The sequence below is a fragment of the Triticum urartu genome, chromosome 7A (assembly GCF_056163025.1).
Source record: "Triticum urartu cultivar PI428250 chromosome 7A, HENAU_Tu73, whole genome shotgun sequence".
Taxonomy (NCBI): Eukaryota; Viridiplantae; Streptophyta; class Magnoliopsida; order Poales; family Poaceae; genus Triticum; species Triticum urartu.
Genome location: NC_141879.1, coordinates 745623715 through 745639693, shown reverse-complemented (window position 1 = coordinate 745639693; position 15979 = coordinate 745623715). Strand labels below are relative to the sequence as shown.

General features: G+C 45.1%; 1 protein-coding gene and 1 pseudogene across 1 annotated transcript; one reads left to right on the top strand and one right to left on the bottom strand.

Moving 5' to 3' along the window:
• LOC147962677 (receptor-like protein EIX2) lies at positions 1 to 2468 on the top strand (annotated as a pseudogene).
• Positions 2469 to 8618: 6150 nt separating this feature from the next.
• Positions 8619 to 9461, bottom strand: LOC147962676 (uncharacterized). The gene has a single exon (XM_087534266.1). The coding sequence runs from the start codon at positions 9459 to 9461 to the stop codon at positions 8619 to 8621; it is 843 nt and encodes a 280-aa protein (XP_087390392.1).
• Positions 9462 to 15979: the final 6518 nt, after the last annotated feature.

Below are 15979 nucleotides of genomic sequence, written 5' to 3'. Positions count from 1 at the left end.
TGCTCTCCAGCTTGCCACTTTTCTTACCCAACACTTCAATGGCGCCCCTGAAGGAACTCTTCCATATCTCACTTCTCTTGCTAGTATGCGCAGCCAAGGCCACCAACCTGGAAGCAGAAGCACTTCTCCGATGGAAGTCCAGTTTGGTTGGCGCCAACTCGCTGTCCTCATGGTCGACTATGAATTCCACCTGCTCTTGGTTTGGCATCTCATGTGACACTGCCGGGCATGTTACAGAGCTCAGCCTTCCCAACACTGAACTCAAAGGTACGCTCGATTACTTGTATTCGGCAGCATTCTTGAACCTCACCAAGATCAAACTCAACAACAACAGCCTTGCTGGAGCCATCCCGGCAAACATATCCAAGTTGCTCACGCTCACCTTTCTGGACTTGAGCAGCAACAATCTTGTTGGCTTAATACCTCGCTCATTCTCAAGGCTCCAAAATCTCAAGGCACTGCAGCTCTCTGCAAATAATCTCACGGGAGGAATTCCAGAGGAGCTGGGGATGATATCTGGGTTGCGAGATCTTATAGTGGGCAACAACCCACTTGGTGGGTCGATCCGAGCCTCACTCGGGAAACTTCAGTTCCTACAGGAGCTCAACTTCAGAAACGCTAGTCTGGTTTCTACTCTCCCACCAGAGCTAGGGAACCTCACTAGTCTTAAGTACATGACCCTGGGACAGAATCAGTTATATGGAAGTGTGCCACCATGTTTTGCCAGGATACAAACATTGTTGACATTTTACTTGGTTGAAAATAATATAAATGGTACCATCCCGAGAGAGATGTTTACAAACTGTACCAAGCTCGAGTTATTTATGGTATCCAGAAACTTGTTAATTGGAAGCATCCCATCGCATATCAGCAAGTGCAAGCAGCTCCAGATATTTGATGTATCCGGAAACATGTTAACTGGAAGCATCCCATCGCATATCAGCAAGTGCAAGGAGCTCAAGAGTTTTGATGTATCCAGCAACTTGTTAACTGGAAGCATCCCGGCGGAGATAGGGAGCATGCGGAACTTGCAAGCATTGTCCTTGTCCAAAAATCACCTTACTGGAATTGTGCCAACAAATATTGGTAATGCAATATCTTTGATATTCCTTGAGGTCAACTCCAACCATCTCGAGGGTGAGCTTCCTGAAACCATCTCCTTGCTGGTAAATCTCATTGCTCTCGACATGTCGGGCAACAAGTTTACGGGTATCATTCCTAATCATGACAACAGGCAGTTGCCAATTGTCAAGGTGGCTAACAGTACAGACAATAGCAGCTTCTCAGGAGAATCATGGTCTCCCTTTTGTCAATTAACACTCCTGGTGCTCTTGGATCTATCAAACAATGAGTTGTTTGGAGATCTTCCTGGTTGCATCTGGAACTTGAAAGATTTACAGTTCTTGGATTTGTCGGGCAATGCTTTAGCTGGGGAAGTTCCAACCTCAACTTTCTTCAACTCTTCACTAAGGTCACTGCACTTGTCAAGTAATAAATTCACAGGTTGCTTTCCAATGGTGTTGAAGAAGTTCAAAAGCCTTGTTGTTTTGGATCTCCGGGACAATAAGATTTCTGGTGTAATTCCTCCGTGGATAGGGGAAAGCAATCCTTCGTTGAGGATTCTCAGCCTCCGCTCAAACAAGTTCTACGGGAGTATTCCTTGGCAGCAGTTATCACAACTCCCCCATCTCCAACTGCTAGATCTTGCTGAAAACAATTTTGTAGGTTCCATACTAGAAAGTTTGGTCAACATCTCCCTGATGAGACAGACATTTGTGACACAACCAGTTGTAAAAATTGACATAGCACTTACTTCCCACAGATATTTTTATGTTTACAATGGAAGCATGGACATAATTTGGAAGGGACGGGAGTGCACCTTCAAGGGAAGGCATGCATTTGTGACTGGTATTGATCTCTCTGGTAATTCTCTATCTGGTGAGATCCCTTCAGAGCTCACAAGTCTCAGAGGCATGCGGTTACTAAATATTTCAAGAAATAATCTGTCTGGTAGTATCCCCAAGGATATTGGCAATCTAAAGCTATTAGAGTCCCTTGACCTCTCCTGGAACAAACTATCAGGTCATATTCCGCCTAGTGTTTCAAACCTGATGTCCCTCAGCAACCTCAATCTCTCCAATAACCTTCTGTCTGGAGAGATACCTACAGGCAGTCAGCTTCAAACACTCGATGACCCATCAATCTATGGCAATAATCTTGGACTCTGTGGTCCCCCCTTAAGACCATGCACAAATAATTCGAGTAGTACAACACCAATGGATGGAGCAGAGGAACATCACCATGAACTCGAAACACTGTGGCTGTACTACTCGGTGATTGCTGGAATTGTCTTTGGTTTCTGGGTATGGTTTGGAGCATTATTTTTCTGCAAGATCTGGCGGGTTGCTTTCTTCAGTTCTGTCGATGCCATGCAGCAGAATATTGTGCACAAGATGAAGCGTATCTGACTGTATTTATGATGCTTCGCACTAGATGCACAATTTGGCAGAAGAGGCTGCTTTATCTGTAGTCCGCATTGTATAATGTATTTTTCATGACCCTGCAGCTGCGGTTGCAGCTGTTTGTTTTGTTTCACCAATAAGCTACAAATTTATGTGCCTTTTGTGGGCAGAATTGGCTTGTAGTTGTTGTATGATGTGACCAGTGTTCTACAGGATTGCATTAGGTTTTATTATCTGAATTTTTGTGCTTTCCTACAATATTAGTTCGACCGGATATTTAGCAAGAGGTATAACCTCGATAAATTCTTTGGAGTGACATCCACTCAATCTCCATAGTATTTTTTGTGTTTTTTACGTGGTGCAACCAAAGAACAACAATTATAGTATATTGTGTTTCCGCTTGCTGTAGGATTTGAGATGTCAACGATTATAGTATGTTTTGGAGCATTATAGTATATTGTATTTCTGCTTTTTCATGTTCCAGTGTTTGTTGAATCATGCGACCAAAAAGGCCCTTACGCATGATTTACTGCTGTATGAGAAAAGTCAAGATTGATGTTTCAAACTCTAATGAGAAAATGTACATCGATAAGCAAATACCTCTGGGGAGGATTAATATTGCATTTAAGTAGAGACTAGAGTATTAAATCAACTCAATTAACAAGTTTTTTGTGTGGACGTGTATAATAAAAACCAACCACAGATTTTTGTCTCCTCTCTAAAAGAAATTAACCTTGACAGGGATTAGCATTTGAAGTATTTTTTCCCCATCTGCATCAATTACGATGAAAGACTGAAATGATCTGCCAGGAGTACCTGGCACGGGAGGTGTAAGAGCTTGTCGACCTAACGCCGTGTGGATCCAGAGTGGTTTGTTTGTTCTGCCTTGCATTTACCGTCGGTTTTTGAGCGCTGTGAGTGCTGCACTTCAGATTCTACAGCTTTGTATACACATTGCTATGTATGCAGGGTTGGATTTTGTGTTTGTCGAGACGCTCTCAACTGAACTGAAACCATTGCAGAGCTGCTGCTGCCGACCAAGAAAAAGAAACCCTGCCGCCATCATCACAAAATCTGAATATCCTGCCTTTTATTGTGTTATCAGATTGAAATATTCAATCTTATGTGGATGGTCTGTTTTGATAACATAATAAGTTTACCAAACGGACTACGTATCTACATAGCATAGTTTTCAACCTGCGAGCAAAAGGTGTCCTGTTTCTGCTGTATAGTGAAGCCCTTCCTTCTGCTATCTTCCAATGCATAGTTGCAATCATGATTGTTCAAAGCCTTCTACTTCTTATTTTTCTTCATCAGGCATAGAGGCGGCGGTGGAATCCGGAAAGAGCAAACAAACAATGTACATGCATGACGAAGATGGATGCTTGACAGCTCGATGACTGGTGGACGCAATGGAAATATTGACCCACGATGGATAGTACTCTCTCCGTCCGAAAATACTTGTCGAAGAAATGGATAAAAATGAATGTATCTAGAACTAAGATATGTCTAGATACATCCATTCCTCCGACAAGTATTTCCGGACGGAGAGAGTATATGCAGAGGAAGATAAACCGCTTGCGTTTGCCCGCGGTTCAGGTTAGACTTAATGGACATAGATTAAAGGTTTCGTTGAACAACTTTGGTCATGATTCAAAACCGTCTAAGATTCAACCCTGAGACCGGTTTTGACCTTGTTGACCGGTTTTGAACCCATTGACCAGCCAGTCAGCGTGTCACATGAGCGACACTGTTCATAACACTGTTCATGAATTCATTTTCTGCCAAAAAATCAGAAAATTTCATTTTCTGGAAAATTCTCACGCGAACAGTACTGTTCACGTGGCGAAAAATGAAATATTCCCGAATTCACTGCATATGCGGTGAAAAAAATCATTTTGAAAAAAGTTTGAAGAATTCCGTTTTCGCCACGTGAACAGTAATTTCGGGATTTCGTTATCCCCCGCATGAACAGTACATTTGAAATTTTTTTGTCCACTAGTACTGTTCACATGTGTGAAAACTGGGAATTTTCGAAAATTTGTGCTGATACTTTTTATATTTTTTTCAAACTTTTCCTGAGTTACTGTTCACGAGACGAAAAATTATTTTTCCTTCTAAAAATGGTACTTTTTATTTTTTTTTGAATTTACTATTCATGCAGGATTTTTCCCCTAGAAATTGAATTTCTCAGTTTTTTGGGGGGGAAAGTTTCAGAAAATGAATTTGTGAACAGTGTCGCTGATGTGGCACGCTGACTAGGCGGTCAACAGGTTCAAAACCGGTCAACAGGGTCAAAACCGGTCTCAGGGTTGAATCTTAGATGGTTTTGAGAGTTGGGGGTTGTAGATTAGACGCTTTTGAAGTTGAGGGTTGTATATTAGACTAGGGCAAAAGTTGGGGGTTGAAATATGCACTTCTCTCTTCAGAAAAGGCTCAATGCTACTGGCTTCTTCAGGTATAATGTACCGAGTGAGCCTTAATGACGGTATGGGCCTTCATGGGAGAGGTATGAGCAATGTACGGAGTGATGCCCGATACTAGGAACCTACTTTTGTTCGTCGTTGATCACAAGCTCTTGAATATCTACAATCTGATTACGCCTAGTTTTGAGATATTGCCTACCTAGGTCAGTTTACGCCTGATGTTGTGAAAGGGGCCGGGCTGGGAAGGAGACACTGGAACAAGGATGTGCTGCAAGCTCAAGCACATAGTCCTGATGATCAGAACAGCATAGTGCTGATGCGAATGCTGGAACCAGGAGATGGTGGTGATGTCGTGCTGCAACTCCAGAGTCGATCACAGGTTCATCAGTCATAGGGTCATCTAGAACTGACCTGGAGTTCACCTTGTGTGGCTTCATGTGACGATGATTGGTACGCTTCCTGGGTAAGGTACGTAGCGAGAATCATCAACGATGTTTAGTTTCTCCACAATCAGCAGGTTTTTTTTGCGACAGAAAGAGAGTTTTATTCCATAATCAGAGGGTTACAATCGAGAGGCACCAACTCCTCAATACAAGGTGGGCTCCTTCCCAGCCATACGGCAGTAGTGGACTCCGTACGACTATACAATGCCAACCGATGTGCTACCCTATTTTGATCACGCTTTATTTTTGATGGAACAAACTCTCGATCCTGAAGATGACGCTTGATCTCTAGTACCAAGTGCCCATAAACAGACCTGGACAAACCGTCCCCGGGGTCATTGCAGCTAGTGCCGTAGATGAGTCTGACTGAACCACAATTGGCAAGGATGAATGCTGCAGGGCCAAGGCCATACCCTGCATTATTGCATGTAGTTCCGCTTCCAGCGCGTCGTTACAGTTGAAGATGCATCTATATGCCGCGAAGATCACACCACCCTCATGATTCCGAAGTATCATACCTGCTGCCGCCGACCCGTCCTCTTGCATGAAGGCACCATCCACCGAAAGCGCTGCCCAGCCCGTGGGCGGCCGCGGCCAGTGAAGGGGTATTGGCGGTGCGGATGCTTCGGCGTTTGCAACTCGGACCGCAGGCATCTTCCCTTTGAGAATTTCATCCGTGGAGAAAGGCCCACACAGGGTCAAAGAATTCATATAACTTTGAAGGTAATCCGACGTTGCCGTTACGGACGGAACATCCTTTCTGTGTGTAAGGTCCGATCGTAGCGACCAAATCCTCCATAACAACATGATCGTGCAATCCCGCATGTGATCATCGCAATTTGCCAGGACGTTTAAAAGCCATTCCTTCCCAGTATCATGAAGGAGCTCCTGGCTCGGTAGACGCCACACAGTTCTCATCTGAGCCCATATCCCCTGCGCATGTTCACATGACACTAGAGCATGAAAGCTAGTCTCCTTTTCTCAGCCACACACCCGACAGCTATCTCTCGTAGATATGTGACGATACTTCTTGCATTCATTTGTAGCTAAAGCTCCAGAGACCACCTTCCAGGCCATAATTCTCATTTTTAGAGGCACTTTAGAGCTCCAAATCCGCTGCCAAATCGGCCTCCGACCCGAAGCATTACTGCTTGACGAGCTGAGCCTCATGGAGTGTTGGACTTCCATTGCAAGATGATAAGCACTACGCACAGAGAACTGTCCAGACCTCTCCGGGGCCCAAGCGATGAAATCCTGCCCGTTCCTTGGAGATGTGCGTATCTTCACAATCTCCCTGACATCCATGTCCCAAAAATGCTCCCTGAGCCGTTCCACATCCCATGCTCCATGTTCATTCAGAAAATTAGCTACCCGATTGAACCGACAATTCCTTTTAGGAGTAATCGGTCTGAAATTGTGACCACGAGGGATCCAAGCATCTCTCCAGGTTTTTATCATTTCGCCGTTGCACACGCGCCATATAATGCCCTTTTTCACCAAATCAAGACCATGAACAATACCCTTCCAGACCGCCGAACTGTTAGACGAGAAAACAATGTCAAGCAGGTTTCCCCTAGGGTAGTATTTGGCCTTCAATAATTTCGCACAAAGGCTATCTGGGCTATCTAAGAGGCGCCAAGCCTGCTTGGCAAGCAGAGCTTGATTAAATGCCCTCATGTCTCGGAATCCCATGCCCCCCATTGCTTTGGGTAACATCATTCTCTCCCAACTTAACCAGACCATCTTCCTTTTGCCATTTTCCACCCCCACCAATATTGCCGCATCATCTTGGTTAGATCATCACACACTGAAGCCGGCAGTTTGAACACACTCATTACATAGGTAGGAATCGCCTGAGCCACAGCCTTGATAAGAATCTCTTTATTTCCAACTGAAACATATTGTTCACTCCAATCAACAAGAATTTTCCTCAATCTATCTTGCAGTGTCTCAAATTGCCCCTTGTGAACTCTTCCTTCAGGGACCGGGAGTCCAAGGTATTTTGGTTCAAACACCTGCTGCGTTACCTCCAATGTACTCTTGATCTCATCCACGACTGACCCACCGCAGTTGTCAGAAAACAGGATGGAGCACTTCTCGGGATTTATAAGTTGACCCGTCGCCGAGGAATAAGTGTTCAACAAACCTTTAACAACATCCGCCTGCTGGCCTGAAGCTTCAAAAAATAGCAAGGTATCATCCGCAAAGAGGAGATGAGAGATCTCTGGTGCACCCCGACAAATGCTCACCCCGTTCAAACTGCCTTCATTCACTGATTTAGATAGGAGAGAAGATAACGCGTCAGCGACAAAGGGAAACAAAAACGGAGACAATGGGTCACCTTGACAAAGGCCTCGTGATGGTGAAAAAACCTCCAGAAGTTTCCCATTCAGTTTAACCGAGTAACGGACAGATTTAACACAAGACATTATCCAAGCTATCCACTGTTCCGAGAAGCCCCATCTACTCAGCGCCTTCTCCAGAAAATCCCAGTCGACCCGATCGTACGCCTTTGAGAGATCGAGCTTGTATGCACAGGCCGCCCGACTGGTATTTTTCAATGATTGTATGTGGTGGATGCACTCAAAGGCAATAATAGAATTATCCGAGATGAGCCGGCCCGGAATAAAATCACTTTGATTTTCAGAGATCAACTCCGACAGACAAGGCCGGAGACGGTTAACCAAACATTTATACACCAACTTGTAAATAACATTGCAGAGGCTGATCGGCCTGAAATCCTTAAGCTCCTTGGGATGAGGAACTTTCGGGATGAGGACGATCGCCGTATCATTAACCCCCTCTGGCATGGAGCCAGAGACAAAGAACTCCAACACGGCAGCAGTGATTTCAGATTTTAGAGTTGCCCAATTCCGTTGATAAAACCTTGTCGGGAAGCCATCCGTGCCCGGAGCTTTAAGCGGGCCAATTTGAAACAGTGCATTCGACACTTCCTCCTCGGTAAATGATGCACATAACATGGCGTTCATCTGGTCAGTTACCTTAGGGACAATAGCCTAGAGAACGACATCGGGGTTGAGAGTCGGGTCCTTGGTGTACACTTCCTTGAAGTAGGAAGTAGCCATGCGTTCCATGTCCGATGGAGAGGAGCACCATGAGCCATCAGACCGCCGAAGTCTCTGTATGTAGTTCCTCCGCGCCCGCCATACAGCTCGCCTATGCAAATATGCCATGTTTCGTTCTCCCTCCTTCAGCCACGTAATGCGCGATCTCTGTAACCACATCATCTCTTCCCTATATAATAGCTCATCGAGTTGGGCCATCTTCTAGCGAATCAACGAGCGATCCGCATCTCTTAGCTGTAGATCAGCCAGCTCGGATCTCAACTTCTCCAATTCTGTGACAACGTGGCCAAAATTCTTCTTACTCCACGCCCTAAGGTCATTCATCATTTCATGTAGGGCGTCCCGCACCGCCGCCAGATTGCCGGCCGGTTTGCTTTTCCTCCATCCATTCGCCACCACCTCTGCCAGCGCCGGGTGGCGTTCCCACATAATCTCATATCGAGGGGAAGCAGAAGTCCTCCTCGAATCCTCAAGAACCAGTCGAACCAAGATCGGACAGTGGTCAGAACATGACGAAGCAAGGTGAACAACTTGCGCGGCCGGGAAGAGCTCCCTCCACCCCTCATCCGCACAGGCACGATCCAGGCGAAATCGCACGTTCCTCTCTCCAAACTGCCCATTATCATATGTAAATGGATACCCCGAAAAACCGAGGTCCCATAATTCGCATGCCAACAAACAGTCCCGGAATAACCCCATTTGATTTTCAGAGCGCTGGGCTCTAGACATATGCTCATGCTGCCACATTGCCTCATTAAAGTCTCCACATACTAACCACGGCTCCGACGAAACCGCACGAAGCTGGGATAGAGAACTCCACATGAGATGACGGTTTTCAACTCGGGGTTCACCATAGACAAACGTCGTTCTCCAACTTTTATCATTTGCCACATCTACAATCCGCACGTCAATGTACCGTGCACAAGAATCCAGCACCGTAACCTGCAACTTCTCATCCCAAAAGAGTGCCAGGCCTCCACTAAGGCCGTCACTCGACACACCAACAAAACCCTTCATCTGCAATCTCCACCTCAATTTCTCCATCTTTGAAGAGGCCTGTCTTGTCTCCGACAGAAACACAAGCCCCGGGGAATTGGCTTTAGAGAGGGCCAACACCTCACGAACTGTCCGGCGGTGCCCCCCCCCCCCCGGCAGTTCCAAGCTAGGATATTCATTGCATCTGGCGGTCCTCCTCGAAGGAGGCCGCCGATCTATCACCCGACATACCTCTTGACTCCATACGAGCCCTCTTACTGCTAGCACTACTGGTAGGCGAGGCCTGTGCACCATCCTCACCATTCCCCTGGGTAAGTGCTAGCACACCTCTCGGCCCTACCAACGCATTGGCATCCGGTCCAACATCCTCCATGGAGAGCCTTTTGCGAGCTGCTGGATCTCCTTGCTTGGATATGCGTCCATCCTTGGCAGGGCTTGTAGCCGTATCTAGCATGTCCGGGTCGACCACTGTCTTTCCCGGCGACTTCTGCTGATGAGATTGAGACGGCTGTTGCTTCTGACTCCTTCCCCGGCCATAACCATCATTGGACGGCTGTTTATTTAGTCCATCAGCATAGAGCCAAGACCCATACTTCTTGTCCTTCTCCTCATGCACCCCTGATCCGCACTCTTTGCAATCATGACCGATGAGCCCACATACACTGCAGAAGCGTGCCAGTTTCTCGTAACGCACCAAGTAGACTTGGCGTTCTTTCCCCCTGACAATACTGACAAACTTGGTGAGAGGCCGGCGAACATCATGCCGAACCCTAACCCTAATGTAGTCACCACGGGTGCTCCCGTTCAGTCTCATCTCCAGGATCTCGCCAGAGTTTTTCAGCAAATTTTCCACAATGTTCTTCCTGTAGAAACCCTCCAGGATCTTGTGAATTTTAGCCAGATTGGCATAAACATCATGGGAACCTCCTCTGCCTTTGTGAAACCATCATATGGAACCATCAACACGAGTAGATTCCTGAATAGCCAGGGCCCTTGATCCAGCATACGTTCCCAGTCTCCCAAGCAAGATGCTTGTACAACGAAGAGTTTCGGCCCAACCGGGCAAAACCTTACCGGCTGCGCGGGGTTCCAAGCCGCCCGCATATCCTTGTAGAAGGCCGCTTGGCTGAAGGTTTTCTCTGTATGAACCCTAGCCAGCGCGAGCCATCTCACGCTCTCATTGATCTCCGGATCAGCCTCATCTATCACCAGATCATCGAAGTCTTCATCTTCCAGGTTGAGTTGTTCCATGAAATCTCCAAGGTCCGGCGTTCCGTGAGAGCCGCCGCCGCCAGCGCTGGTGCCTGACAGGGCGTCTGCGGGAGGCTCCATCGCTACCGAGGGGCAGGGAGGAGCGAGGTTTGGCCGATCGAGAGAACCGCTCACAGGGAGGGAGATCGATCGGGGTAAGGTACTCAGGGGCGGCGGCGTCGCCCGAGAGGAGAGAAACCCTAGCCTTGCGCGAGGGGAAACTAACTGACAATCAGCAGGTTGATTAAGGCCACGTAAGGCTGCGATCTTGTAGTGCGCTGCACTGCTGCCCATCGATGGACCAGCAACTGTTTCACTTCAGAATAGGGGTCCCGCTTATCCTACTTATTTGATTTTATCTGTCAATCTCCTACCTAACCTTTAATTTTAGAACACTTTATTTTACAATAGATATGACAAATTTATGAGAGTCACATCATCCAACCATAATTAATATATATAGTAGAGAACCCTAGGCACCATCACTGAGTTTCAGGTGCTACTTTTCCTTGCTTTCCCGCTGGGCCAGGCCTAAGCCTGTATATTCAAGTCACGTTCGGCCATTTCGGAAGCAGTACACACAGCAGCTTGTATACTAGGGGCTCAACTTGCATATACGTAAGCCTAAATGTGATTGCTGTCTACTGTGTGTACCACCGGAACAATAGAGGGATGGTTAATGGCAGTCACGGTGAGCCTAAGCCTGTATATTCAAGTCAAATATAGGAGAGCAAATATAAAGGAACAACAATAATTTTGATAGTTGTTCAATCTAGTTCATTCTCTACTAGGAGCTAACGCCCGCTTTGCCACGCCGTTCTTCATTTGTGGGATCTTTTTTCCTTTAGCAGATTACTGCAGTCGGTTGTTTTGTTTTCGTTTTATCTGTATTGGCTGGGGTTTCAATTATGTTTTGGTTTTTTTGGGGGGGTTTATATGGGGTACTGCTAGAGAAGGTATTTGTTCTGAGAGCAGAGTGGAGTTGTTTGGTACGTGGTGTGGTGTCCTTACAAATTTCAGCCTTGGTGTCAGCTGGGGGTCGTTGTGTGAACGCCTTGGGAGATCCTATTCCAAGCTGAAGTCATGGAATTTCAACCATAACGTTCACATGGGCCTGCCCACGAAGCTCCCACTCACCTCAGTCAGCTCCCTTCTACACTCGCTCGCTTAACAATTTCCACTCGCTCGACTCTGATCTTATAAAAGGCCAGCTAGTTCCTTTCAAAAAAGTTTGTTATATCAAAAGATGTTCATGGATTTATAAGAATCTTCAATTTTTATAAATGTTGCTAATTAGAAAGCATGAATTTTTAAAATGTTTGGGAATTTTAAAAATAATCATGGATTTAGAAATATTTGCAAATTCAATAGAAATTAAACTTTAAAATATTCATGATTTTTAAATTTTTTCATGAATTTAAAAAACATTAGTATTTTTCAATCATCACAAATTTTAATAAATATTCTTTAATTAAGGTAAAAATGTTAAAATAGAAAATAGAGGAAAATTGTAACAAAAATTAATAAAAAGAAAGATAAATGTCAACCAACGACACACATCCTTACAGGTGGCCCTAGTGACTCCACAACCTTAGTATCTTAATATTCTATATGCCAACACCATGCCCCCCCCCCCCCCTCCAATTACAAATAATCACCAAATTTGTCCATAATAATTGTGCGTTGGATGTGTTGTTTTATGTTGGATCCCTAATTCGTCAAGTGTGGATCTCTCTTTGCTTTGAGGTCACGGTTGTGTGTTGGATGTTGTCTGGATGGCTGATGCATGGCGTCATGTTGCAGCATGACTTGCCATGGGCACCGGCCACGTCAAATAGGTCCCTCTCACCGATATGTGGACGAAGCTCTAGAACCTACATAATTAAATATAGGTATATGCATCGATGAATATAGTAGACTAAATATTGAGGTGCCGTGGTAATTTGTATGGTAGTTCAATCTAGTTCATTGTATATGTCAACGCCCTCACAGTTGGGGAACATAGTAATTTCAAAAAAAATCCTACGCACACGCAAGATCATGGTGATGCATAGCAACGAGAGGGGAGAGTGTTGTCCACGTACCCTCGTAGACCGAAAGCAGAACTGTTAGCACAACGCGCGCGGTTGATGTAGTCGTACGTCTTCACGATCCGATCGATCAAGTACCGAACACACGGCACCTCCGAGTTCAGCACATGTTCAGCCCGATGACGTCCCTCGAACTCCGATCCAGCCGAGTGTTGAGGGAGAGTTTCGTCAGCACGACGGTGTGGTGACGATGTTGATGTTCTACCGATGCAGGGCTTCGCCTAAGCACCGCTACAGTATTATCGAGGTGGACTATGGTGGAGGGGGGCACCGCACACGGCTAAAAGATCAACTTTATCAATTGTTGTGTCTATGGGGTGCCCCCTGCCCCCGTATATAAAGGAGCAAGGGGGGTGGCGGCCGGCCTAGGAGGAGGGCGCACCAAGGGGGGAGTCCTACTCCCACCGGGAGTAGGACTCCTCCTTTCCTTGTTGGAGTAGGAGAGAAGGAAAGAGGGGGAGAGGAAGAAGGAAAAGGGGGCTTTCCTTGTTGGAGTAAGAGAGAAGGAAAGAGGGGGAGAGGAAGAAGGAAAAGGGGGCTGCACCCCTTGTCCAATTCGGACTAGAGGGGGGCGCGCGCCTCTTCCTTTTGGCCTCTCTCCTCTATTCCCGTATAGCCCAATAAGGCCCATATACTCTCCGGCGAATTCCCATAACTCTTCGGTACTTCGATAAATACCCGAATCACTCGGAACCTTTCCGATGTCCGAATATAGTCGTCCAATATATCGATCTTTACGTCTCGACCATTTCGAGACTCCTCGTCATGTCTCCGATCTCATCCGGGATTCCGAACTCCTTCGGTATATCAAAACATATAAACTCATAATATAACTGTCATCGAAACGTTAAGCGTGCAGACCCTACGGGTTCGAGAACTATGTAGACATGACCGAGACACATCTCCTGTAAATAACCAATAGCGGAACCTGAATGCTCATATTGGCTCCCACATACTCTACGAAGATCTTTATCGGTCAGACCGCATAAGAACATATGTTGTTCCCTTTGTCATCGGTATGTTACTTGCCCGAGATTCGATCGTCGGTATCTCAATACCTAGTTCAATCTCGTTACCGGCAAGTCTCTTTACTCGTTCCGTAATACATCATCCCGCAAATATCTCATTAGTTGCAATGCTTGCAAGGCTTAAGTGATGTGCATTACCGAGAGGGCCCAGAGATACCTCTCCGACAATCGGAGTGACAAATCTTAATCTCGAAATACGCCAACCCAACAAGTACCTTCGGAGACACCTGTAGAGCACCTTTATAATCACTCAGTTACGTTGTGACGTTTGGTAGCACACAAAGTGTTCCTCCGGTAAACGGGAGTTGCATAATCTCATAGTCATAGGAACATGTATAAGTCATGAAGAAAGCAATAGCAACATACTAAACGATCGTGTGCTAAGCTAACGGAATGGGTCATGTCAATCACATCATTCTCCTAGTGATGTGATCCCGTTAATCAAATAACAACTCTTTGTCCATGGTTAGGAAACATAACCATCTTTGATTAACGAGCTAGTCAAATAGAGACATACTAGTGACACTCTGTTTGTCTATGTATTCACACATGTATTATGTTTCCGGTTAATACAATTCTAGCATGAATAATAAACATTTATCATGAAAGAAGGAAAAAATAATAACTTTATTATTGCCTCTAGGGCATATTTCTTTCAATCTCCCAGTTGCACTAGAGTCAATAATCTAGATCACATCATCATGTGGTTAACATTGATAGTTCACATCATCATGTGATTAACGCCCATAGTTCACATCGCCATGTGACCAACACCCAAAGGGTTTACTAGATTCAGTAATCTAGTTCACATCGCTATGTGATTAACACCCAAAGAGTACTAAGGTGTGATCATGTTTTGCTTGTGAGAGAATCTTAGTCAACGGGTCTTTCACATTCAGATCCGTTATGTATTTTGCAATTTTCTATGTCTACAATGCTCTGCACGGAGCTACTCTAGCTAATTGCTCCCACTTTCAATATGTATCTAGATCGAGACTTAGAGTCATCCAGATCGGTGTCAAAGCTTGCATCGACGTAACTCTTTACGACGAACCTTTTGACACCTCCATAATCGAGAAACATATCCTTATTCCACTAAGGATAATTTTGACCGCTGTCTAGTGATCTACTCCTAGATCACTATTGTACTCCCTTGCCAAAATCAGTGTAGGGTATGCAATAGATCTGGTACACAGCATGACATACTTTATAGAACCTATGGCTGAGGCATAGGGAATGACTTTCACTCTTTTTCTATCTTCTGCCATCGTCGGGCTTTGAGTCTTACTCAATTTCACACCATGTTACACAGGCAAGAACTCTTTCTTTGACTGTTCCATTTTGACTACTTCAAAATCTCGTCAAGGTTTGTACTCATTGAAAAAACTTATCAAGCGTCTTGATCTATCTCTATAGATCTTGATGTTCAATATGTAAGCAGCTTCACCGAGGTCTTTCTTTGAAAAACTCCTTTCAAATACTCCTTTATGCTTTGCGGAATAATTCTACATTATTTCCGATCAACAATATGTCATTCACACATACTTATCAGAAATGTTGTAGTGCTCCCACTCACTTTGTTGTAAATACAGGCTTCACCGTAATTCTTTGACGGTGCTTTCTTTCAGCAGATCCGTTTTGTTGGTGAGCATGAGGACAAGAGACATGGTGTGATATGCCAAGCTTTTGAAAGAAAGAATTTAATTTTTCATACTCACCACCCCAGTCACTTTGCATAGCAATGATTTTAGAGTTCAGTTTGCGTTCAACAAGATTTTGGAAATTGAGAAAAACTTGGAATACATCAGATCGTTTTTTCAATAGGTAAATCCAAGTAAATTTACTATAGCCATCAATAAAACTTACATAATAGGAAAATCTACCAACTGAAGTAGGAGCTGGCCCCCATACATCTAAAATGATAAGTTGTAAAGGGGCAGTAGACACACTAGTATAAATTAGGTAAGGTAACTGATGACTTTTTGCTTGTTGACACGGATCACAAACTGACTCAACACTAGGCTCATAAGAGAGTTTATTTTTGCTAAGAACATATCTAACTATGACTGAAGATGGATGACCCAAACGACTATGCCATCTTGATGTAGATATCTTGGTGACAATATTTGCTTGTTTATTGGACCATGAAGATGATGATGATGATATGAGTGGGTAGAGGCCTCCCGCGCACCGTCCT

What these genes read in the sequence shown, in the direction of transcription:
- LOC147962676 (XM_087534266.1), bottom strand. Translation starts at nt 9,461, where the DNA reads ATGGAGAAATTGAGGTGGAGATTGCAGATGAAGGGTTTTGTTGGTGTG.